At 56.9% G+C, this 22,572-nt stretch overlaps 11 protein-coding genes across 11 annotated transcripts; 6 read left to right on the top strand and 5 right to left on the bottom strand.

The window, feature by feature from the left end:
- Positions 1 to 761: 761 nt before the first annotated feature.
- Positions 762 to 2,081, top strand: F5Z01DRAFT_295156 (uncharacterized protein). Its single transcript, XM_046258845.1, has 3 exons — positions 762 to 991; positions 1,071 to 1,230; positions 1,293 to 2,081. Exons 1-3 carry the CDS (start codon positions 859 to 861, stop codon positions 2,008 to 2,010), a joined length of 1,011 nt encoding a protein of 336 aa, XP_046115072.1. The 5' UTR covers positions 762 to 858; the 3' UTR covers positions 2,011 to 2,081.
- Positions 2,082 to 2,823: 742 nt separating this feature from the next.
- Positions 2,824 to 3,920, top strand: F5Z01DRAFT_295002 (uncharacterized protein). The gene has a single exon (XM_046258843.1). The coding sequence runs from the start codon at positions 2,909 to 2,911 to the stop codon at positions 3,563 to 3,565; it is 657 nt and encodes a 218-aa protein (XP_046115071.1). The 5' UTR covers positions 2,824 to 2,908; the 3' UTR covers positions 3,566 to 3,920.
- On the bottom strand, positions 3,759 to 5,094 carry F5Z01DRAFT_295035 (uncharacterized protein). Its single transcript, XM_046258844.1, has 2 exons — positions 4,298 to 5,094; positions 3,759 to 4,226 (listed from the first exon to the last, which is right to left on the bottom strand). The coding sequence occupies exons 1-2, from the start codon at positions 4,711 to 4,713 to the stop codon at positions 3,953 to 3,955; spliced, it is 690 nt and encodes a 229-aa protein (XP_046115070.1). The 5' UTR covers positions 4,714 to 5,094; the 3' UTR covers positions 3,759 to 3,952.
- A 1,107-nt stretch (positions 5,095 to 6,201) lies between these two features.
- On the top strand, positions 6,202 to 7,778 carry F5Z01DRAFT_294998 (vesicle coat protein). The gene has a single exon (XM_046258842.1). It carries the CDS (start codon positions 6,364 to 6,366, stop codon positions 7,744 to 7,746), a length of 1,383 nt encoding a protein of 460 aa, XP_046115069.1. The 5' UTR covers positions 6,202 to 6,363; the 3' UTR covers positions 7,747 to 7,778.
- Positions 7,779 to 8,144: 366 nt separating this feature from the next.
- Positions 8,145 to 9,757, bottom strand: F5Z01DRAFT_664092 (26S protease regulatory subunit 6B). Its single transcript, XM_046264076.1, has 3 exons — positions 9,465 to 9,757; positions 9,271 to 9,411; positions 8,145 to 9,209 (listed from the first exon to the last, which is right to left on the bottom strand). Exons 1-3 carry the CDS (start codon positions 9,617 to 9,619, stop codon positions 8,240 to 8,242), a joined length of 1,266 nt encoding a protein of 421 aa, XP_046115068.1. The 5' UTR covers positions 9,620 to 9,757; the 3' UTR covers positions 8,145 to 8,239.
- Positions 9,758 to 10,442: 685 nt separating this feature from the next.
- On the top strand, positions 10,443 to 11,372 carry F5Z01DRAFT_294754 (uncharacterized protein). Its single transcript, XM_046258836.1, has 4 exons — positions 10,443 to 10,809; positions 10,859 to 10,926; positions 10,976 to 11,018; positions 11,064 to 11,372. The coding sequence occupies exons 1-4, from the start codon at positions 10,650 to 10,652 to the stop codon at positions 11,177 to 11,179; spliced, it is 387 nt and encodes a 128-aa protein (XP_046115067.1). The 5' UTR covers positions 10,443 to 10,649; the 3' UTR covers positions 11,180 to 11,372.
- Positions 11,373 to 11,804: 432 nt separating this feature from the next.
- F5Z01DRAFT_294820 (uncharacterized protein) lies at positions 11,805 to 12,936 on the top strand. The gene is made up of 3 exons (XM_046258837.1): positions 11,805 to 11,884; positions 11,933 to 12,246; positions 12,307 to 12,936. The coding sequence occupies exons 2-3, from the start codon at positions 12,061 to 12,063 to the stop codon at positions 12,793 to 12,795; spliced, it is 675 nt and encodes a 224-aa protein (XP_046115066.1). The 5' UTR covers positions 11,805 to 11,884; positions 11,933 to 12,060; the 3' UTR covers positions 12,796 to 12,936.
- On the bottom strand, positions 12,937 to 14,634 carry F5Z01DRAFT_294875 (Sec14 cytosolic factor). Its single transcript, XM_046258840.1, has 3 exons — positions 14,101 to 14,634; positions 13,838 to 14,011; positions 12,937 to 13,773 (listed from the first exon to the last, which is right to left on the bottom strand). The coding sequence occupies exons 1-3, from the start codon at positions 14,266 to 14,268 to the stop codon at positions 13,078 to 13,080; spliced, it is 1,038 nt and encodes a 345-aa protein (XP_046115065.1). The 5' UTR covers positions 14,269 to 14,634; the 3' UTR covers positions 12,937 to 13,077.
- A 1-nt stretch (position 14,635) lies between these two features.
- Positions 14,636 to 16,206, top strand: F5Z01DRAFT_294848 (uncharacterized protein). Its single transcript, XM_046258839.1, has one exon. It carries the CDS (start codon positions 14,820 to 14,822, stop codon positions 16,065 to 16,067), a length of 1,248 nt encoding a protein of 415 aa, XP_046115064.1. The 5' UTR covers positions 14,636 to 14,819; the 3' UTR covers positions 16,068 to 16,206.
- On the bottom strand, positions 16,206 to 19,208 carry F5Z01DRAFT_294833 (uncharacterized protein). Its single transcript, XM_046258838.1, has 2 exons — positions 18,707 to 19,208; positions 16,206 to 18,652 (listed from the first exon to the last, which is right to left on the bottom strand). Exons 1-2 carry the CDS (start codon positions 18,919 to 18,921, stop codon positions 16,345 to 16,347), a joined length of 2,523 nt encoding a protein of 840 aa, XP_046115063.1. The 5' UTR covers positions 18,922 to 19,208; the 3' UTR covers positions 16,206 to 16,344.
- A 455-nt stretch (positions 19,209 to 19,663) lies between these two features.
- Positions 19,664 to 20,907, bottom strand: F5Z01DRAFT_683429 (aspartic peptidase domain-containing protein; the record flags this gene model as incomplete). The annotated part of the gene is made up of 2 exons (XM_046265848.1): positions 19,664 to 20,755; positions 20,806 to 20,907. The coding sequence occupies 2 exons, from the start codon at positions 20,905 to 20,907 to the stop codon at positions 19,664 to 19,666; spliced, it is 1,194 nt and encodes a 397-aa protein (XP_046115062.1).
- Between the last annotated feature and the right edge of the window lie 1,665 nt (positions 20,908 to 22,572).

Below are 22,572 nucleotides of genomic sequence, written 5' to 3'. Positions count from 1 at the left end.
GTCTGCCTGGCAGGATTCCATCATGCTGGTGGGGGGGGAGAATATACTTAGATATGTAAGCACCCGCGATACCCAGGGTCGCCCCTTTTATTTGTGAGGGCCTCGTGCCATTCGACGCAGCACAGGTTCCTCTCACGTTTGTCACCTTGCTAATTATGGCAGGGGTCAGTCAGCCCAGCGGAGCACAGAAATCCGCTGGCTGGTCCCACGGTCTGCCTCAGTCCGTCTCGATTGCCGCGTCTGCGGGAGGGCGCCTAACAACTCATCACCAAAATACCCTCGACTCTGTACGGAGTACCCACGTACAAGTCCAAGTTAAGCGTGATCAGAAGGCAGGCAGGTAAGCCGTCACTCGCGTTCTCGTCCTGCTGGCGCTCACTCACCTCCGACAGACAGTCCGTAGCACCGACTCTCGACACGGACTGTGAGACGCCATGTACGACAGACAGACAGCATGGCTATTTATCGAATCGACGGCGCAGCCCACTCATTTACCTGCAGCTAATGGCCTTCAGCCTTGCCGGCGAGTTTCGCTTCTCGCTATCATTTGTTGATCCCGGGCCCGAAGTTATTACCGCCTCGCGCCGTCCAGTCGTGCTTCGCTTGTCCCACACAGACATGGGTCCTGTCAGCACAGTAGCCTCCCCTCCGCCATGGGCCTGATCCTCCTGGGCCAAGTTTGGAATGCCCCCCCGTAGAGCTGGTCAAGTAGTTTTTCCATCCTTTTCGACTTTGCGCCTGTGTATTTGCATTCCAACTTTATGATTGTGGCATCGTTTCGGTGACGGCAACCCGTGGGACAGACGACATCCTCGAGCTCGACCGACTGACTGCCTGCCCGCTTAAGACGACACTACCATGTCTGTCGCGATCCAGACGCCGGGCGTCTTTGCGGTGACGAGCATACCAGCCCCCTTGGTGACCGCTGGACCCGACCTGTTTCGCCGCCAGGACGACACGGAAACCTGTGGTTTCTGGTCCTTCTCCGACCGTGAGATCTCCTCCTCCCCATCATGAATCGGATGGGCATGGCCATCGTATTCACGACCCGACTAACAATGAGAACGTAGGCACGTCACCCTACTCCGAGTACGTGTGCCCGGGGGGCTGCACCACGCAGTGGAGCGCAGGCCTGCACGGCTGCAAGGACACTTTTGCGTCGACCTGTTACGACGCCAATGACAGCTACTGCTCGTCGGATGTGTCTCTGCTCCCGGGCGAACTCTGCTGGTGAGGCTACTACCCAGCGATAGCACAGACACACGGAGGAAGGGAAGGCTGACGCATAGAAGCACCGGAGACACTTACACCAACTGCGTCACGGCGTCCAAGAAGGACGAGGGCCGCTGGCTGGTGGCCTACGAGTGCTGGGTGGGCTTGAGCGGCGAGGCCTACATCTCCGTCTCCGCGACCATTGTCGAGACGACCGACGGTACCACCGTCACCACGGAGATCACCACGGATGTACCGACCGCCACCGAGACCGACGATTCGGGGGAGAGCAAGGCCACCAACAGCCCCACGGCGGACGCAAGCGAGAGCGAGACAGCCGGCAGCGCGACCAGCGACGCGAGCACGAGCGACTCAACAGGCGATGCGTCAGAGGATGACAGCAAGGACAGCTCGGGGGCTCCCATCGGCGCCATTGTCGGCGGTGTCATTGGCGGCGTGGCTCTGATCCTGGGTATCGCGTTTGGTCTCTGGTTCATGCGCTTCTACAAGCGCAAGCACGCGAAGCAGACGGGCGCCGAGCCCATGCGCGAAGACCACCCCAACACATCCTACTACGGCGGCGCTGGTGGTGCCTACGTGCCACCGGCCGGGACGAGTCAGGGCGGCTCGCCCAGCGTGACCTCTGGATACCACGGCAGCAGTGATCCCAGCCATGGTAGCAGCTATCCAATGCAGAACGGTGCCTGGGGATACCAGCTACCGGCCGAGGCCAAGCCCGCGCAGCCGCACGCGCCGGTGGAGATGCCCGGGAGCCACGAGCGGGCGGAACTGCAGTGATGATGGTCAAGGGCATGGTCGTCGGTTGGGGAGGAGAGTTCTGCGTTCTGCGGCATTGTCTTGGCGTTCCGTAGTCAGTGCGTCCATGGTTCATGGTCTGATGGGCGTTGCTGCGCTTCATGTTGTAATGGTGGCTGGCATATTAGCGATTCTGTAGTTCAATGTGATTGCTGTGATGTTCATGTTGCAAATGCGCTTTGCGGTGCGGGAGGTTCGTCGTAGGGCTGAATGGGTGTTGGTGACTTGGAGTTGGAGTTCGGTACGGGCCACGTGAAGGACCACGCCACGCCACAGCCATAAGTAGACAGCTACATGTGAACATAGTGACGGAAAATCAAATCAGCAGCCTGGAATATCAAATTACTTTCCTAGCTGTCCCATTGCATCCATAAGCTACGTACCAAGACTCGAGGTGTTCAAAAGGCAAACATACACAGGGTAGCCGAAAGCGCATGATATGATGCTACCGTGAGACAACCTCAACGCGCCTCGACAGACGGGACGCGACCGTCGCAATTGGTGGTGATGTTACTTCGACAGTCGAACGGACGGTCGCGCGAAGACTATGAACGCCGCCGCTTCAATTACTCCGTTGACCAGGTCCTCGCCATACGACTGGGTATCACAATGGCCATGTCGCGACGACACACAGATCAGCTTGGAACACGCCTGAGCGCGCCTGACCCAGTCACCCAGACGTGGCTGGCTGCTCCCCACGATGCCGTGTAATCACTAACTTACCTGTCTGCCCCGGGGAAGCGCATCTAGCGAGCGCGCAAATGGTGGTTCTTAACTTCTTTGTGCGACCTGCCACGAGACGACACCAGATTCGCTTCACGACGCCCGTGCGAGGGTGTCCTCATCAACATGGCTGGCTTATTAATCTCTATTACCCAGAATGACGGAAAAAGCAATTCGCCCATGTGACGGGCCACGACGCGCTGTCGGCTGGTCAGATGATCTCGACAGGACAACGCACGTCGGCCGCGCAGTGCATGTTTCAAAGCAGAACCTCGCTCGTGAGAGATGCTCCTTTGGGAAGAATGGCTTCCAAATCAGACTGATCGGTGAGCCGGCTGCTACAGTATGCGCAGCTCTCGCCTTAGCTGTCGCTTCGGGGGTTACATCGCGAGGGCCATGTGGCCGACGCGTGGGCGGTTGGGCGCCTGTCTGTCTGCCTGGATTTGGCAATGCGAGTCGGAGTCTGGACAAGGACAGCCAACTTGGCATGCCGGGACGGCGGCGCGCAGCGGAGATGAAGATGCAGCCTTGCTCAGGAGTCACAAACTCCGTGTCGCTCCTATTCATCAAAGAAGCACACACTTCCAGGTACATAAGCTTGGATGGATCTGGAGGAGCGGACGTGAAGGAACGGCGGGGACCCCACCGGGGACGCTACGTACGCACGCACGCAGCACGCTCGATCATCGGGAGCTTGTTCATGAACAAGATTAGACACCGTGAAGTCTGCTGCAAGCTTGTTTCGGCGACAGGCACGCTGCACGCACCACACATAAGCAGAGGCGGTGAAGCGTTGCTGATGCCTAATGAATGAATGGGCGGTTTGATTGCTCCGTCAACTGAGGACGGGCGGATGCGTGAATGCCGCCCCCTGGCCACGTCCCTTTTCATCACCTCGGAGAGCCTTTTCAAGCCTGGCAGCTGGCTGGGCGCCGAGCTTGACCGACAAGCCGGGATGGTGCGGCCGGTGGCGCTCAAACAGAAACTCAAAGAGAGAAAGATTCAGCCGGATGAGACATTGCCCGTCACTGCCAAGGCGGTGCTGCCGTCCGTCCGTGGGTTAGGCCAAGCCGTCAGAGTACCTAGACTAGAGCCATGTGGACGACGCCTGAAGCAAGTGCCGGCGTGGACTTTGTCGTCCTCTGTCGAAGATCGTGTGTTGGACTGGGTAATTACAGTCAGATGCCATGATAGATGCCGGCTAATTGTCGACGGCGGCCGAGGCTGTCGAGATCCACTGCCATGTGCGCAGCTCGCCTCGCTGCCGGCTGGGCGACGCGCTGTCAGGTAAATTAACTGACGGGTGGCACATCTGTCCTTGGCTGCGACGGATGCTCCAGTTGAGCCGATTCACTGCGCCTTGCAAGTTGCGTCCAGCCTCCAGATGCATTCGAGTCGAATCGTGAGCCCAGTAATTACCGTACCAGCCGGGCAATCCGTCTACGCGCCCAGAGCGGGCACTGGCGAGCGCTAGTCTAGTAGGTGTCTTAGCTTTGGAGTTTCGAAGCCTTCTGGAACAAAGGATCATCGCCCCTCCGGAACGAACCTGGCCCCGGTTGCGGACTGGACAGGGATCGGGTACGGAGTACTACCTAACACTGAGCTGCTGTTGCTGGAGTGCAGCACAAGTCGGTGCATGTACGTAGCACAGTCTGTCCGCGTGCGGCGTCGTCTCGCGATGAGCCAGTATCTAGAGGCTGCCTGTCGTCGAAGAAGTCGCACAATGTTGGTAGAGCAGAGCGATCGCAAGACATTGTCGTAACTCGTAAGGAGGGCGGGTAGGGGCTTGAAAAGTCGCGACTCGCGACACGCGACGGGTGGAGACTCGACGCTGAGGCCATCTTGGCCTTGCCGATGCAAGGTCTTAGGTGCGTGCGGCGTGCGTGCGTGGGTACGTAGCAGCAAACTATCGATGCTTGTGCGCTCAGGCGACGTCTCACCTTCATGTTGCTCGCAAGCCATGTCGTGGTTCAGTCTCAGTCATCGAGTCCATGTCGTCTACGTTACCGCGTACGTAGCCTCGACACTCGTCGAAACGCAGAGGAACGAGCCGATGCAAATGCAGATCCGCGCGTCTGACTCGCCGCCTCTCACAGTCTCACTGCCACAAGTTCTGGCGGCCCCACGAGCACTAAGAAAAGAATCCCTGCTAGACGGCCATCGGCGCCCAACCGGAGGACCCTTATTACTGTACTGTACGCACTGTACTGCAGCTGCCAAACGGAGACTAACTTAAGTACCTTGGGTTTGGGGCGCGGCAGGGAACTAGGGATGGATGGGAAAAAAGACTCGTTAGCCTAGACGGGACCGTGAAGAATGAATGGGGAGCCGTCGTCGCAACTCCAGTCTCGAGGTGACAAACAATATAACCGGCTGCCGCCTACCGTGCATGCACTGCGACTGTCCCTGTTCTTCTTCGTTTGCGTCCAGTCTGCGTATTACTGCGCTGTCTGCCTCTAGACCTACAGGCCACAGCTGCTGAGTCCGAAGAAACAGACCTCCACCCCTCCGAGCAGCCGTGCCTGCCTTCCATCGCCTCCGGACCGGCTTCTGGCTGTCTAGTCGTCTCTTCTCTCCTCCCCCCTCAGTCTCAGTCTCCAGTCGCTTCGCTTTGCTTTTTCCAAACCTTCACGAGCGCATTGGCGTTCTTCTCTTCGCCCCGCGGGTCGCAGCGCCGTCGACGTAGACTGCAACGGACGATCGCGCAGGCCTGTACCTACCAACAACCTTGTCGACGCCGCTGTACTCAGTACTGTGTGTACATTTGTTCGACCACGCGACCTCCCCTCGAGACAGCTCCCATAACCTCATAGTCTGTGACGCTGCCCGGTCCTCGCAGAACAGAACCGTATCCCCATTAGACGCTCGCTCAACCAACCATTCTATGAAACTGCAGACGTCATGACTTACATGGTGAGTGGCATTCCATATTATCAATCAACGTGGTCCCGGTGGCACAGACGATGCAAGGCAGGCCGACAGCCAGCCAGCCAGCCAGCCAGCCAGACAGACAAGCCCATGCACGCCGTCATGCACGCACTTCCCGCATCCCTCTACGGAGTACTATCGCTGCATCGCACAGACAAGCCTTTTTCAGGCTGGTCTCTCACCTTCCGCAAGTCGCAACCAAGAATGAACCATTGGGCGAAGCCGTCATGTATGGTCACCACACCCTCTTCCCTACCGTGCTTCGGCATACCCTCGCACACCGCCTTACATGCCTACATGGTCTGCTGGTGTTCTTTTCCATGTGTGGCCCGACTCGAGTCAAACACGGCCAGCGCGTAGTTGCGCCATTCCGGGGGAGGAGGAGTCTTGTCGGCTCTGCAGGCAGGCAGACCGAGTAGACTAGACTACCTTGCCTTTGTTGCCCTTCCCCTTGTCTATTTTATACTCGCGATTCCTCCTTTCCCTCCATTCCGCTACTATTTCATCCTTTCCCCTGCTCGCCAAGCCCCGGCATGTCATGAATGCCGCGACGGTCGATTGTGCCCTCCTGTACAGAAACCCCCACGCGAACCTTGAGTTAAAACCTTCTGTCTTCCTCCACCACACCACATTCCAGCCAGCCACGGTGGCGGGCGCGCAGCAGCAGCAGCAGTAGCAGCAGCAATGGCAAGGGATCTTGAGCTGATACCAAGGACTTTCCAGCTCGCCATCGCCCACTACTGCGATAGTCATGGTCCCACCCCCTTGATGGTCACCGAGGCCATCCCGACAACCTGCAACACATGCTACGACTACTCATCCTCCCCCGACAGCCAGCAAGGCTCGCCGACACCAGGCATGCGCGATGTAAACGAAAGACTGCGACACATGACCATCCGATCCTCCACGATTCCCACCTCGGAGCCGCGCACCTCCACGAGCGGGCAGCGTCCGTCTTCCATCCTCGAGACACCTCCAGGCAGTCCGCATGGACCACCGCAGCCCCGTCGGGACTCGAGCTTCCGCCGGACGTACGACGACACCGTCACCAAGAAGCAGGGCCCATGCGAGAACTGTGCCATGACTGTTCCGCGGCAGTCAGCCAGCAATGGCCCAGAAGTCCTCCGCACGCGCGTGCCAGCAGCTCGTGTGTTCGGGCCGGGAGGACAGGCCTCCCCGCCAAACTCCCAGACGTCTAGCGATACGGAAGGCGAGACAGAGGGAAATGTCTCACGCAGATCACAGCACAGTAGGCGAGGGCCACCACCACCCATGCCAAGCTCGCGCTCGAGCACCTCCTCCGAGTCTGCGCCGTCACACACCCACTACGTGGACTACACGTCGACCCACGAGCCTACGGTGGCCACATCATTCTCTCTCCTGCGGGCATGTTGCCTGCGAGCCTTGTCGTTCGAGACCCTGCCCCGAGCCCCGAACACATCCAGTGCCGCGGCTTCGTATGCGAATCCCGCGAGCAGCATACCACCTTCACCAAACTCCGCGACTGCCTCGTTCGTGACAACGCACTCAAACGGCGCGGCTGTTTCTGGTGGCTCCATCTTCTTTGGAGATGCCCTGGCAGGCTACACCACAGCCTACATCTTCCGGATCCCCGATGTCCACGCACGAGGGCACAAGCGCATATACGCCTTTCTCGCCTTGAGCACATATCGCGAGACCAAGGCCGTCAAGACCTTTGCCAAGGCCTCTAGCGCCTTTCACGAACTCGCCATCTGGATCCAAAAGCTGGCCGAGGCGGAAGCCGAACGCGCAGCCGAGGCGTCCCCGACGGGCTCCAATGCCCACGCCTCATCCAGTGGCCTTTCGCAGCCGTCCCCGGCCTCGGCCATGGAGTCTATGGCGTCGCGATCCTCTGGCTTGTCGGGCGGCAGCAGCTTCCTCACAGGAGGCAGCGGCTTCACGAGGCGCATGGGCGGCGGAGGCGGTGCGTCTGCGCCCAAAGCACGAGGATTACCAGAACTCGTTGGCCAGCCGGACTTTTTCGTCGCCCTGCATGCCAAATTCGTCAACATCTTCTTTGAGATTGGCGTGAGCCTCAGTGGCTAATCTCTTGCCCCCTTTCTCTTTGAAATCTTCTTTTTACCCCCTTTTTGTGTGTTTTCTGTTTGTTTCAACATTTGATACCCCCCTCACGACGTGATGAATTTTGTTTTGAGTGTCTTTCACCGCATGGCGTTGATGCAGCAACAAGGCGTGGAGATGTAGGAGGCGGCTGGCGTACGTAGCAGCATGGCATGGGGGATGACGGACGCGAAACGGATAATGGTAATCTTGATAATGTCTCAGACTCACTGGCAGTCTTGTACAAAATGGTCAAACGGAGGAAAACGGCACCATAGGGCGGATCCATCACGCTGGTGCCCGGCGTTACGAGTGTTTGGAATCCTGGGGGCGAAACGTCGAGTGTACTTAGACTAAACAAGGCTCAAGCATTGTAATTGCACATTGCAAATTGCACACTCCATTGATGATGATACAATCCCATGGCGAATCCCCCTCCAATCTATGATTTCTACGTGGCGCCCCCCAACGTGACAGACTATTTGTAGAAATCAAACTTGTTATCATCCTGCGTCCCCTTGACCTGGCTCGAGTACGCATCTTCCAGATCACTCTGGATAATGTTGTACCTGTTCTTGCGCACGGCTCGCAGACCAGCCTCCTGCATAATGGCCGCGATGATGGCACCGCTCAGGGGGTCGTTGCGCACAATCAGGCTGTCGAGGTCGACCTCGGGCGCCAGGCTCATCTTGCCGGCAATGGTCGAGAAGATGAGACGTCGCTCGCGACGGTCGCGCAGTGAGGGGAACTCAATCTTCCTGTCCAGACGGCCGGGACGCAGCAGCGCCGGGTCGAGCGTGTCGGCGCGGTTGGTGGCCATGATGACCTTGACGTTGGACGTCTGGTCAAAGCCGTCCATCTGGTTGAGGAGCTCGAGCAGGATACGCTGGACCTCGCGGTCGGCGCCGGTCTGGGCGTCGAAGCGCTTGGTGGCAATGGCGTCAATCTCGTCAATGAAGATGATGGACGGCGAGTTCTCCCTGGCCATGCGGAAGACGTCGCGCACCATGCGGGGGCCCTCGCCGAGGTACTTTTGCACAAACTCGGAGCCGACGACGCGGATGAAGCTGGCCGTTGTCGAGTTGGCCACGGCCTTGACCAGCATGGTCTTGCCCGTGCCGGGGGGCCCGTACAGCAGCACACCGCGGGGCGGGTCGATGCCAATCTGCCGGTAGAGGTCAAAGTGCGTCAGCGGCAGCTCGACGGCCTCGCGGATCTCCTGCTTCTGCATGTCCAGCCCACCGACGTCGGCGTACGTCACGTCAGGCTTCTCGTCGGCGCCGAGCATGGCGATGGAGGAATCCGCCTCGGGCGGGAGGATGTCGACGAGGGCGTTGGAGTGGCGGTGCAGCGCGACCGAGGAGGACGGCTTGAGCTTCTCGCGGTCGAGGGTCGACAGGACGCGGACGACGTAGTTGGATCCTGTGCTGGACTGGACGATACCGGTGCTGCGCGGCGTGCTGTTAGCCTGGGCTCGCACTTCGTTTTTTTTCTCTGGTCACCACTCACTTCTGGTCAATAGCCTCCATGAACTGGCCGATCACCAGCGGCACACTCTGGATACGCTTGATCTCCTCCTGCGCGCGCACGAGCTCGCGCTTCAGACTCCGTTGCTCATCCTTGATGTATTCTTCTTGCAGGTGGATGTACCTAGTTCAGTCAGCCGCCTGTGATCGAGTCCACGTGGTGTGAAGCGCACGCACTCCAATTGCCTCTGGAGCTTCTTGAGCGAAGCGTAGTCGTCGCCGCCCTCGACCGGTAGGCCCTCAAAGCTGTCGATGGTGGGTATGGTCGAGGGAGCAGCCTTCTTGTGCGGGAGCACGCTGTTCGAGGCCGAGTCCACCGCTACGTCACCCATGGTTTCTGTATGTGCTGCCGCCGGAAAATGTTCGTTCGTTTGTGTGCGTCGGTCTGCAGCTCGGATGTGTGGTGTTGTGGTGTTGTGGCGATGATCAAGTGCTCGAGGTGGATGGATAGCTCGAAGCAGCCAGAATCCAGCAACGTTGGCGTCAACACCGAGCCTGCCTGGTCGCTGGAGGTCTTGGCATCGGTCACGAAGCGTGCTTAGTCATTTCAAGCCTGGCCAAGCCTCAGCTGTGGCTGGTTGGCTGCTGTGGCGCGCTAGGCACGAAGGGTGGGGGGAGCTTTTCCCTGCAGGCGTGATGCCGCGTGAAGCCAAAGCCAAGCCGTGGTGGAGCAGCGCTTACCGGGGTCTATCGACCATTCCGATGACGGGGCGGGATCATGAAGGTCAAGTGATGCATCTCGATACCACATTCGCGATAAGCTACTCGCACTTGGACCGCGGGGACGCCTAAGACGGCCAGGGTATCTTGCATAATGCTGCAGTCATGCACTCACCGTGTGTCGGCTTCACCTGCGGTGTCCGTGTGCATCCGCAGCCGTGCCTGACTGAATGACTGACTGACTGACTGCTCCTCATCCACCCGGCCGGCTGCCTTCTCTCAACCATCCTCGTCGCTTCTGAACCCGTGCTCTTGTCTCCCCTCCTGCTTGCTATTGTGCTTCCTGTTTCAATTTTCCACTCTAGCCATCAAACGCCTCAGAAGCGGAGGCGCCTAGCTACCTACCTTGCGCACCCGCCTAACCGAAGACTCAATTCATTAAGCTCGCCGTCACCCCGCGGCTCCTACCTTGCGAAACCCTGATCGCCTTGCGCCGTCAATGCACCACCATCATCACCAGCCCTGACTGTTCTCGTCTCTCCACCCTTCTGCAACAAACAAAGCAGCCTGTCCTTCCTGGGAGTCTTCCTGGCCAACCACCAAGCCATCACTCGCGTATCGCTTCACATCACCTCGTCCCTCCCCGCCTCGTCCTGATTCACGGCTCTTCCTTGCCCGGTCACTTTCTTGTACTATTCCGCCATGTCGTCTCGCATCAACATCCCCAAGGGCAAAGCCAAGGCGACCGCTGCCAACCTGGTCGACTCATCGGCGAGTTCCTACGACTCATCCCCCAAGTCATCGACCTCGTCATCACGCTTCCAGCGCCCCAGTGCCCACACACGTCGGCCTAGTCTGCTGAGTACGACTTGGCTCTCCCCTGAAAGAAGGCTTTACTGACCACATGCCAGGCGATGCCCTCTCCAAGCAGGAAGCGACCGTCATCAATATCGGCGAGCCGGATGGCGTTCCTCGTCTGGTGAGCAGCTGTATTGCGGTGTCTCCGCTTCAGCGACTGACAACCATAGATCTCCTATCTCTCCTCCAGCCAGGGATATCAATGGAATCCGGGTATGGACTGCTGCCATTTGTATAGATACATACTAACAGTTATAGAAATCTTCCTGCCATCCTACATCGACTGCGACTACGAGCCACTAGAGCACGGCCGAGAACCCGTCATTGAAATCACCCTCTCCGACGAGGAGATCAAGCAGATGCTCCCTCAATAAGCGACCCCGTTTCGACAAATATCACTCACCCCACCTCACTTGCAATACTTTTATACGGCGCCTAGAATGGCCTTGACTCCTCTCCAACAGAGGACATGATTATACGAACGACCGGATTTTGGGTCAATAATTGGGAACACCTTGATGGAGTTTTATGGACAATGTTGGCCGTCGCACTGGTCTGAATTCGCCTGGACTATTTGTCCACGGCACGATAGCTGCCATCAGGCGTTGGGGGCTACACATGCTTTGAAGGACAATCACCACTTTTTGATTGGGTTGTTGGGCGCACGGTAGTGTCTTTGATGAGTTTGGGATTGTTTGTAGGTACCTTGCACTTTCAGATAAGATGCTGTTCCCAAGTACTGTGGCCAACCTGCGTGAAGCTGGTCTTGTGCATACCTGAGTGTCACTCATCGTCGAAAGACAAGACGGCCTTGTGTGGTGAATGGCACCCAGCTTCAGGCGGTCGACGCTTACACGCCTTGTGACGGTCCACCTGGATGCTGCAGACGCTGCCCCACAATGGGGGTCCCGGCCCGCCAACTGCCATTCCTGGCACTGTGCTGCAGCCTCACTTTTTGATGTTGCATGTGACCAGTATAATAAGATTCTTCTCTGTCCGCAGGAGCTGGAAAACCACAAACTGAACTATTTGTAGTATTATATCAAATATTGAATGCCATGAAGTGGCTCACCTACCTGGTACTGAAGTTGCGAAGCTCAGGTTATGGCGGGGTTGACTTGACCTAGCCGCCCAGCCGGGGCACTCATGCTGAGTCATCCACCAAGAGCCCGCAAATCCAGGGTCCGGAGTAAACAGACGCGATGCACAACGCGCTTCTCACGAATGCGCCAAAAGTTCAGGGACAGCCCGCAACATGGATGCTGACTCGGCCGTCTCGCAAGTCCAGCGACGGATCGAGCTCCAGAGTCCGGAAGATCTGACATATCTCATCACCAACGTGCGGAATGCGGCTGCGACGCGGTTGAACGAAGCGTTTCCGCAGGTCGATGGCGGCGGGGAGGACGAGCTGAGAAACCAGATTGAGGCGCTGGTCAATGAGGTAAACAGCGGTTGCTCCGTCGAATATTAAAAGCAGTGGAGCTGATTGCTCGCTTGGCAGTACATCGACAAAACATTCACTCTTGCGGCACCCAACCTCACAATCAATGGACTACCCGTCGCCCCGGGCGATGCCCTGCGAGATAGCGGATCAATGGCCCTGGACGAAGCATACGAGCCGTTCGATACACGGAAACGCCAGAGGGTCGCCGATTTGATCACGCAAGAGGAGAAGCTGCTGGAGGACGTGGCAAGCCTGAAGAGAGCCGTGCCTGGGAAAGCAGCCGCGGAGCATGCGCAGATGCTCCGAGAAGAGTTGCGGCGAGACGACGAGATGGTGAGTGCCATGGCAGCGACATACCAAGAAAGCGCCAACGAAACGATCACTCTGGACGGCACGGCAAGGCTAGACAGGCAAGAGACGGTGGAGGGCGAGTTCAAGGACGCAGTGGAGGCACTGGGGAGGTTGAAACGCGATATGAGCACAGTGGTGGCCAAGATGGAGAGGGCACGTCAAGCAGGGGAATACGTCATCACGCAAGGGCGATGATAGTTGCTTTTGGATTTCTGGCGCGGCGTTTCCAGGGGCCACAAGGGATACACAGCAAGCAGCTGGCCATCATGATACCAAATAGGATGTCTATTCGTTATTTGTTTGTTTACCGGATTCTAGACTAGGGGACTCGAATTCTTTTTTGGCCGGCAACACAAGGAGAAACCCCAATACTACACCACGCCCCATCTGTCGCGGTCCTCTTCTACTCTAGACCTTGACCGCTAACTCACAACGCCCGCCCGAAACTACACCTGAACACAACATGATCTTGGACGCTTAAGCGGCAGCGGGCTGCTTGGCCTCGTCACCCTCGCTCTTCTCGGGCACAGGGGCGGATTCAACGCCAGTCGTCACCTCGGGCTTCTCCTCGCCGGCAGAAGGAGTGGCATCGGTGGCGGGAGCAGCCGCAGCCGGAGCCGCAGTCTCGCCCTCCTTCCTCGCCCACTTGGGGGGCCTGGCGAACTCGGGGTCGCTCCAGGGACCGGCGTCGCTGTGCTCGCAGCCGCCCTCGCACTCGCAGGAGCCACCAAACTCCTTGGGCAGGTTCTCGGCGGGGACCTGCTTCAGCAGCTCGCTCTTGTAGCCGCTGCCCAGGATGTGGATCTTGGACACGGTGACGGGGTCGAGCCAGCCCTTGACGACGCTCCAGACGGTCGAGAAGCCCCAGGGGGCGTTGATCATGTACATCTTGCCGAGGCGCTCGGGGTAGTAGTTCTGCGACAGGCCGGCCGTCTGCTGGACGTATGAGTAAACCTGAGGCACCTTTGTGATGCCGACGCCCTTGAGGTCCATGATGGTGCAGCACGTCTCGAGGAGGCTGCCCTGCTTGCGGGAGCAGGCCGGTAGACGGGGGTCGGAGACACGCTCGTACTCGACGGCAAGGTTGGTGATCATGCGGTCCGCCGAGGTGATCTTGTACATGGCAGCCAGGTCGATGCCACCAAGAGTCTCAATGTAGACAGGGCGGCCATCCTACGTACTGTTAGCGTTCCCTTGGAATCGATCAATCATCTGCAAAAGCAGAGTTCGGGCGTACCTTGTCCGTCTTGTGGTAGAACTGCTTGTAGTACTTGGAGATCTCGGCTTTCTCGGGGTAGTCCCAGACGGGGACGAGCTCGTCCAGCTTGATCTCTTCGCGCCACTTCTCGCATTCCACAAACATCTTCTTGGATGCCTCGACATCGAACTTGCGGGCACGGAGGAAGCGCAACTAAAAGAAGTACCAAGAGGCAATGGTCAGCCAACTGCGTCCCTAGATCGAAAACAAACAACCGCCGGGAAAGGGGGGCATCGTCCTACCAGGGTCAAGGTGTCGAGACGCTTGGTCAGGCCCTCGGCTTCCAGCATCATGCGCAGCTGGTGCACCTGGGCAATCTGGCCCTCGGTGAGATGACCGGCGTGACCATCCTGAGGCTCGGCCTTTGTGTAGGGGAAGTCGTAGTCGTCGTATTTGGGGTTGATATCCATGGTGGGGGATGAGGGGCGGTGACGAAACAGGGATGAAAGGAGTTGCTGTTCTTTTCTGTTCTCGCACGGGAGAAAAACCTGGCCGTCGTGATCTTGATGCAAGAGTCAAGGCCAAGATTTGTTGAAGAAGTGCTGGGACAGGAGTAGGGGTACGTAGAAAAATGCGAGTTGGGAGCTTGCAGAAATTCGTGTTTCCTTCAGGTTCAGTCCCCTCTCGAATCTCCGGGGTCACGACATGGATCTGGCGAGTGAAAGTGGGACGGGGAATCCAACCGGCCACCGGTAGAGACCGCGTCGCCGCGACCACAGTGGCTTGGCTCACCTGGCTCACTGTAAGTCTATTCTTCCAGCGCCCTTCACCGCTTCCTGATAGGCCCCACCGGATGATGCAGATGCTCCTATCGCGTTTCTTATCGATATCGATAAGACTCCAGTCAATCGTCTGGCTCCAGCTAAAATAATTAAGTTGCTATCACCGTTCCATTGTGTCAAGCCACACGGATCAATACGCCTTTGCGCACCTGAACAGGTACACCACAAAACATGCAATTATGAGACCATCCCCTTCGCGGATCGCCCTTCATGCCGTTCGACAACTACCCACGTCGGTGAGCGGGCCGCGCCCGCTGCGCTCTTTTCACATCACGGCACCCTGCCAACCGCGAAAACGCAGCTTCTTCACATCGAACCCGTACCTAGCGCTGAACGGCACCGACGATTTCAAGTCCGCGAGGGAAAATGATAAAATGCAAGCGTCCGTTGCCCAGCATCCCACGAAGCGAAAGGCTACCAGGGCCACTACGGCCAAGAACTCGTTACGCAGAGTCGCCCTGATAGCGCAGTCACCAAAACGAGGCACCGAGGGGCCAGTTGCTGGAGACATCGAAGCCGACACAACGAACCTTGTGAGCGCGACATGTGTGGCCGAATCTTTCAAGATGCCCATGGTTCTGGACATCTTGTCGTCCCATGGCTTCGCCATCAACCCCGACGGCACTGACTTTGACGCCAACGAGGTCGTCCATGCGCGAGGCGTCAATGGCGGCGACATCTTCGTGTTTCCCTCCGGCACAATCGTGACATGGTCCTTACCCCCGGACGTGGTGACCCGACAGCTCATGCGCGCCGCAGAGGAGCCGCACCAGGCAGTCATGCGCGAGCTCGAGGATCTCGAGTTTACGACGGACGTGAACCGCGAAACCAGCACCATGAAGGGGGACATTGTAGTCCTAGGCACGCGCAAGGAGAACAAGGAGGGCGACACACTGGATACGACATTGGCAAAGGTGGCCTTCTCCTCGGGGCTGGCGCGAAGCACCAAGCTTGCGGTCCTGGAAAGCGCACTGACGTCGTACTTTGAGTCTACCCGCAAGATTCCACACATCCTGTCTCGCGGTGCGGGCTTCCCCTTTGGACGCAAGTTCATCCTGCAAAAGACAGGCGAGCTACTGGGCTTGCGTGCCCGGCTGAACCACTACTCCGAGCTCACGGACTCGCTCCCCGACATCCTGTGGGACAGCCGTTCCGAGCTTGGCTTGGAGGGCTACTACGAGCAGGTTGGTCGGGCGTTGGACGTCAATGTCCGCATACGTACTCTGAACCAGAAGATGGATTACGCGCAAGAGATCGCGAGCGTGCTGCGCGAAATGTCTAGCGAGCAGCATGGAACACGCCTAGAGATCATCATCATTCTGCTCATCGCGGTCGAAGTGATATTCGAGCTCAGGCGGATCTTCTTGGAATGGGCACAAGAGAGGGAAGCTGCCAAAGAGGCGGCGCTGGCATTGCAAGGCAACTGAATATTTGAATCATTTTTGTATAACACGTTGTGATACCCACCCCCAACTCAATAGTAGTTGCAGCTCTGTGCACAACAACAGACTTTTTACAGGTCAAATCCTTGCTTCGTCTATTAATTCGCACGTACAACATTTTCTTCTCAATAGTACCGTCGGCGAGGAATAGCCACATCCGTTGAACTTGCCCCCCTTCCCTTGTCATGAATCCCACCCATTGCTTTCCCCAAACTCCCTCCCAAAATCTAATACAAAGTACATACTCAACGACACCACCCCATCAAGAGGGCTTTTGCTGCTGTTGATGGGCGACCATTTGCGGTAGAGGCACGGGCGTCACCTTGCGAGGTATTGGAGTTCCGTTGGCGCCCAATGGCGTCGGTGTCCCCGAATTGGCTCTCGGTGGAACTGCCACACTCTTGTCCATGTGATTCGCTGCTCGCTCATGGGCGGTCACCCGGGCTCTAGCCTGCTCCAGGACAGCCTGCTGCTGCGACTCTGGCATAACGGTGTGGTAGCCCAACGACTGCTGCGTTGGTTGTTGCTGCGCTGTAGGCTGCGGAGTAGGACCACCTTGGTATCTCGGCGCTTGGTTCGGGGTCCCATACCGCTGAGGTGGCTGCTGATGCTGCATCCTAGGCGAAGGACTGAGTCCCTGCTGGTGCTGCACTCCACTCCCATTTGTGTACTGGCTGAACGTGCCCTGGCCAGGAGTACCCGCCTGTTGTTGCTGCTGCGGGTAGCTTGGCGTTTGATATTGGCTGAATCTGCTCGTCCCTGGTGTCCCTTGCTGCGCCATCTGCCCATACTGCTGCCGTTGCTGCTGATTCGCGTACTGAGGCATGTTCTGATGGCCAAAGGGCGTCTGCGCCTTCGAGAGCTGCGATGCATACTGACTGGGGAACCCGTTAGGTCGAGAGTACTGGTTCGAAGGTGGACGCTGTTGTGGCGTCGACGCCGTGGGGTATTGCTGTCGTTGTTGTTGGTAGTTGCCATGGAAGCCTGGAGTGGGACCACCTCGGTAGTACTGTTGTGATTGCGAGGCCGGTCGCTGTGGCGTGCCATACTGGTTGCTTGGCTGGTAGTGGTTGGCGTAGGACATGCTCGGTGTGCGTTGTGGTTGCCTCTGAGATGCTTGGGCCGTTTGCTGCGCTCGTAACCTAGCCTGCGCAGCAGCATCATCCTCTTCCATGACGCCCTTGTATTGATCAGTCGAAACCTCTAGCTTCGTGCTGATCAAGAGGTCGTTCAACTGGTCGCCGTTGAGCTTGGCCACAGCATATGGCGGCAATGTCTTGATGATCAGAGACAGTTGCGCCTTCAGTACCTGGTAGGTGGCCCGCTCCTCTTCAGCAACCTGTGGTCCTGCGGTGGCCAGCATATCGCCTGCCACTGGATCGCTGCTCTGGCGATTTTGCGAGTTAGGCAGGTTCAGGTTCCGAATACGTTGGTACGACGCCAGTGTCTCGATAAGGTCGCTGACCTCATCCAGAATTTCCTCCACTTCCTTCTCGGCATCATCGCGCTTGGCGCCCATGGCGTCCTCTAGAGTCGGGTCCACGACAGCCTCGTCCCAGTTGTCAATGGCTTCTCGAATTGCAGACTCATCCAGGTCAACGTCATTTGCAGTCTGAGCGCCGTCATCAAGGCCGTAGTAGTCAACTTCAATCATGTTTTGGAAGTTCTGTTGGCCTGCTCGTTGCCACCAAACGCGACCTGCCACGCTAGCTGGCACGACAGCCGTTGAGTCGTCCTTGCAGGGGGCAAAGCTCGAGAATGCGCCCCGAAACAAAGTTTCCATCTCAGACATCTGGACCTCAGTTGCTGATGGTTTTTTTCCAGCAAGACTCTTGACCCGCTCATGTTGCCGCGCTTTAGCGCTCGCGGATGGAGTGGCATGACTGTAGTCCAGGTAGTGGCCGGCAGACAGCTTCGATCCGAAATATGAGTTGCTCCAATACTGCGACTTGTCCGTCAGCTCGGGATGATAGAAGTCGAGTTGGTTGCCCTTGGCTTGCGTCTTGGGCTGCTTGGGCGGCTGCAGGGGGGGCAGGGCGCGTGGCGCAGGGAATAGCTCCCCCAAGGTAAGCACCCTTTCTTGAGATGTGCTTGGGTAGACCCTTGTCAAAGAAACGCCCGCAGGTAGGCTGGCGTCTGACAAGTGGGCAGCTCGAGAGTCGGCGAGGCTCGAGAATAGTCGCTTCTCCTGTGGTGCAAGGCCGAACAATGATAATACTTCGCGCGCATCACTATCATCGTCAAGATCATTTGCCGAGCCTGATGATGTCTGCGGGTATGCCTCCTCTCGTCGCAATAGACCAACTGCTTTGGTCCGAAAGTCGCGTATTCGCGCAACTAGGTCCGCGCCGGATGAACCTTGCGATTCAGCCTCAGCGAGCGAGGACTTTACGACAGCAGCCACATCGTTGACCAGATCGCTGACGTGGGCGTAGAAGTGGCCGGTGAACTTGTCGTCGATGCTCCGCAGCGTTGGGGGCTCAGCAGATTTCTGGCGTTTCGTGTCGGGCTCGTCATCAGGCGTGATGTCTGGCAACGGTCTTTTGAGCAGAGGAGGCTCGAGATCGAAACTGCGCGGTCAGATAAGTTATAGGCCAATGACTTTGCGATCATGGCACACTCACCTCTGAAGGACCCGGAAGCAGGTATCTATCAAGGCAACCTGATCGCGACGAAATTCAGTTCCAATCGCTGCCTTCGCGTCCTGTTCGTTGTCGGCAATGCCATCCGCTTCAGCAGAGTCGCGTTTCCTTTTGCCGGGTGCGACGGGAGGATTGGCGTCAATGTGGTCCAGGGCAGCCTGCGTCCCATCTGGGGCCGTGACGGCCATTTGCGCCATGAAGGGCGGGAGTCGCAGTGCTTGGACGTGACGCTGTTGGCTCGTGTCGAGGGCTGTCGTTGAAATTTGACGTCGCGAGTAAGCCTAATGTTCGCTCGTCGCGACTGGGGACAACGCGGTTGGGCGGGTTGCGGGTGCAGGAGCGCTTGAATCGCAGCTACTAACAGCACCGCCGGCCAGTCTGAATGCGTTATGTCCACCAGATACAGTAGCGGGCAATCGATTACCCGGACTGCTGATGCACGGCTGGGGATCAACGGAAAACGAGATAATTTGAGCAATAACTACAGCGATGACAGATGAGACCAACGATCAAAGACTTGAGGGCAGAATTGAAATGTGCCTGTCTGTCCGGGGCCATTGGCGCTGTCTGCGACCGTACCAGCGCTAGGCTGCTTTGGACCAGTCATCTAAGATTGCCTGCACGTGATACCCCTCATGGTGGACCAATGCCTGTCACTATCAGTGTCCTTGCATTCTGCACGAGTCTCATTGTTGATTTGCGAGAAGCTGATTGTCAAATGTCGCAGAACAATTAACGTCAAGCTCATTTCGAGGTGACAGAGCGCCATGGATGCACGGAAGCCTTAGGAGGAGTGTATTAAAACAGCGCAAACCAGACGTTACTATCAACAACAAATACACAGGGAATCATCGTTCTCTTCAAGCTGTCAGGATCTTGTCTAACCCAGCAGTTGCAGGTCCTGCCATTATGTCTGCTTCTTCACAGATGCACAGTCTCTTACTTGGCGCGAGCAAGACCAACGGCGTTCTTGCCGAGATCATACACAGAGTACCAGCGGCGCAGGAAAGCATCGCCGAGGATGACAAGGGGACCGGCAGGGGCAGGAATATCCATGCCCTGGAAGGTCGAGATACAGCTGCCGGAGACCTCGAGAATGTAGTCAGATGCTGGCAAGCTGTAGTTGGAGCCAGCCAGGTTGAAGGTGATGTCGGGCAGAGAGTCCCTCTTGGCGCAGTCAACAGTGTACTGGCCATTGTATCCCTTCTTAGCCCCAATCTCCTTGTTGAGCAACTCAGCAAGAGAGCTAGGAAGGACGTTCAGGGATGTTCCGGTGTCCAGAATGACACCAGTGTCCTCAAGCTCGGCAATCTCATCACCCAAGGCGATGCTCTCGAGGTCGACTTCCCAGTAAGCCTTGCGGCGCAAGGGGATGTACTCAATCTCGCCCTTGTAATGGTCCTTATCGACACCTCCAAACACAGCCTCGCTCTCGCCCTCAGCATCAGCCAGGTAGAAAGCAAAGACAGGCTCGTCAATAAGCTTCTGGTTGACCATCTGATTGAAGGGAGGCACGATCCCGTTGACAGAAATGGTGTCATAAGCAAGACCGAGGATACCGTCAAAGCGACCGAAGGCGAAAGCCAGGCCGGGCTCGCTGGTGGCCTCGGCAAAGTCCTGGCCCTTGACCTTTAGGTCGCCAATGGTGAAGTCATCCTGGGAGACGAAACCAGTCAAGCTGCCAGAGCCGTAGTGGATCTCGAACTCAGAGCCGTTCTTCTTGTAGGTAGACGACGCATCGGAGTCGTAAGTGGAGTGCAAGTAGCAGGCAATGCTGCTGCATGACTTGGAAGGAACCCAAAGGTTGGAGCTGCCGGTATCGAGAACAACCTTGAAAGTCTGGGGAGGAGTGCCAATGGTAATCTCGGAGAAGTACTGGGCGTTCATAAAGTTGGAAACGGGCACGGGGTGAATGCCGTCAGACTTGGGCGCCTGGGTGTTGAAGATGACATCGGCGCGCGAGTCGGGGCGGGCGGAGCCAAGGTACTTCTGGCCAAGGGCCTGAACTTGCTCCTCGATGGAAGAACCAGCCTTGAAGGATTAGCACAATGATGCGAGAAGGTAGGCAAGATAAAGCTTACGAGCTGCTCAGACAGAGGAACTTTGTTGAGCTTCATCTTGTGCACGCCACCAGCCTGGGCGGACCCAAGCAGGGCGGCAGCTGTGACCAAAGCGCTCTTCATGTTGGGCGGCTACTAGGATATGGTGCAAAGTTGTGAGGGCTAATGGGCAACACGACGAGACCAGTGAGAATGATGGTACTCGATGGTGGTGATGGAGGAGGAAGGAAGAAGAGCGGGAATGAGATGGATGTTGTGACGACGGATGGGGAAGACGGATGGCGAAGCTATCGAGTCACGAGTAGAGATGCGGGAGCTTGGGGTCTGGTCTGACTGGTTGCGCCTGCCTTGTTTCGATTATCGATAGAGCGCCTGCCTGTGGTTGGGCCGGTGACGTGGGATGGCTGGAGCCTTGATGGCCTTGCTGTGGCTGACGACTGGCTTGAGTGGCTCCGGCCATGGGGTATCAGTTACTGCTTTGGGACATGAGCACTCCTCGGCTGAAAGTCCCCCCGCCTCGTCCAGTGTCATGACGCATCACAACGAGAGGTGCTGATGCATCACTCGTGACAGTGTTGTTACCATGCGTGTGACAAAGGGGCAGATCCACCAAGCATCCACAATAACGTTGATTAAACAACACTCATGACCGACGGGGAGAAAGAACAAGCGCGAAGATGTCCCCAAGTTATAAGGTAGATCCAAAACTCACTCTAAACCTACACGACTCAGCGGCTCAACCCCACGATTGTCCTTCCCATGGCTTCGCAATCCTGGACATCCTGGACACGTCGCTAGCATTTGTTGGACTCTCCGGCTCTCGATTGTACCTGGCAGGCTGACCCAAGCTATCTCACCTAGTTAGAGTATGGACTTGGCACGTTAATCGATTGCACAGATGGATCGGTTCGCCTGTCTCAACTCCTTCGCCGTGCGTTGCTGTAGTTTGGAGTATTTCTTGACACCAAATCTGCCCATACTTCTTTATCCAATTGTTGTGGCCATCTCAGACGTTATTGTCTTTACACGTAGAAAAGGCAGTTGGCGATCAGACTTATTAATATCATTACATTATTGATAATTAATCGTTGGTAAACTGGACCATGTGCAGCCCAGCAGTAGCAAGAGTCAGAGCGAAATACCCAGCATCCGAATCTGTCAACGATACCTCCGTACCTTGCTTAACATACCATAGCCAAAGTAGGGGTTGAATACTCGAGGACTTTTACGTACAGTAAAGCCAAAGTGCGCAAGTCTTATTATTGTATCGTGGTACGTAGATAATATTGCTTTGGGCGGCATTGTGTAACACTTGGACAAGTGGAATAATGAATGTCTTTGGTCTATCCTTTTGAAACTGACCGTCGCGCCATCGAGGTACGCGCGGACCTCCATTCCAGTCCTGGAGGGAAAGTGCTAATAGAATTGTGTTCCCTTACGTATCTCGGCCACCTTGCAGCAGCCATTGTTCGGTGAATGTTGCTGTGAATAAAGAGCACTGGGCGACAGTACAAGACACCAGATGTGTTACTATTACGAGCGATCGATTGAATAATGAATTCCGTGCGCAGGAGCGTCAGGATCGACCTTTCGATATTGATTAAGGCGAAGTATCAATTAACACAGCCTGTTATCATTAATCTCGGACAGAGGCGCAGGCCCGCAGGGTGTGGTGTTGCACCGCCCACTGTACCGTATTCATGTGGGTGGGCATCAACGGGAATGCTGGACGATCGACTTCATCAGTAATGAAGAGCCTGAGAGGACATGGAAGCTGCTGCCATCAAC

This window comes from Emericellopsis atlantica, assembly GCF_019669845.1.
Source record: "Emericellopsis atlantica unplaced genomic scaffold F5Z01scaffold_29, whole genome shotgun sequence".
NCBI lineage: Eukaryota > Fungi > Ascomycota > Sordariomycetes > Hypocreales > Bionectriaceae > Emericellopsis > Emericellopsis atlantica.
Note: the sequence above shows the minus strand (reverse complement) of the source record. Positions and strands in the feature narration are given on the sequence as shown.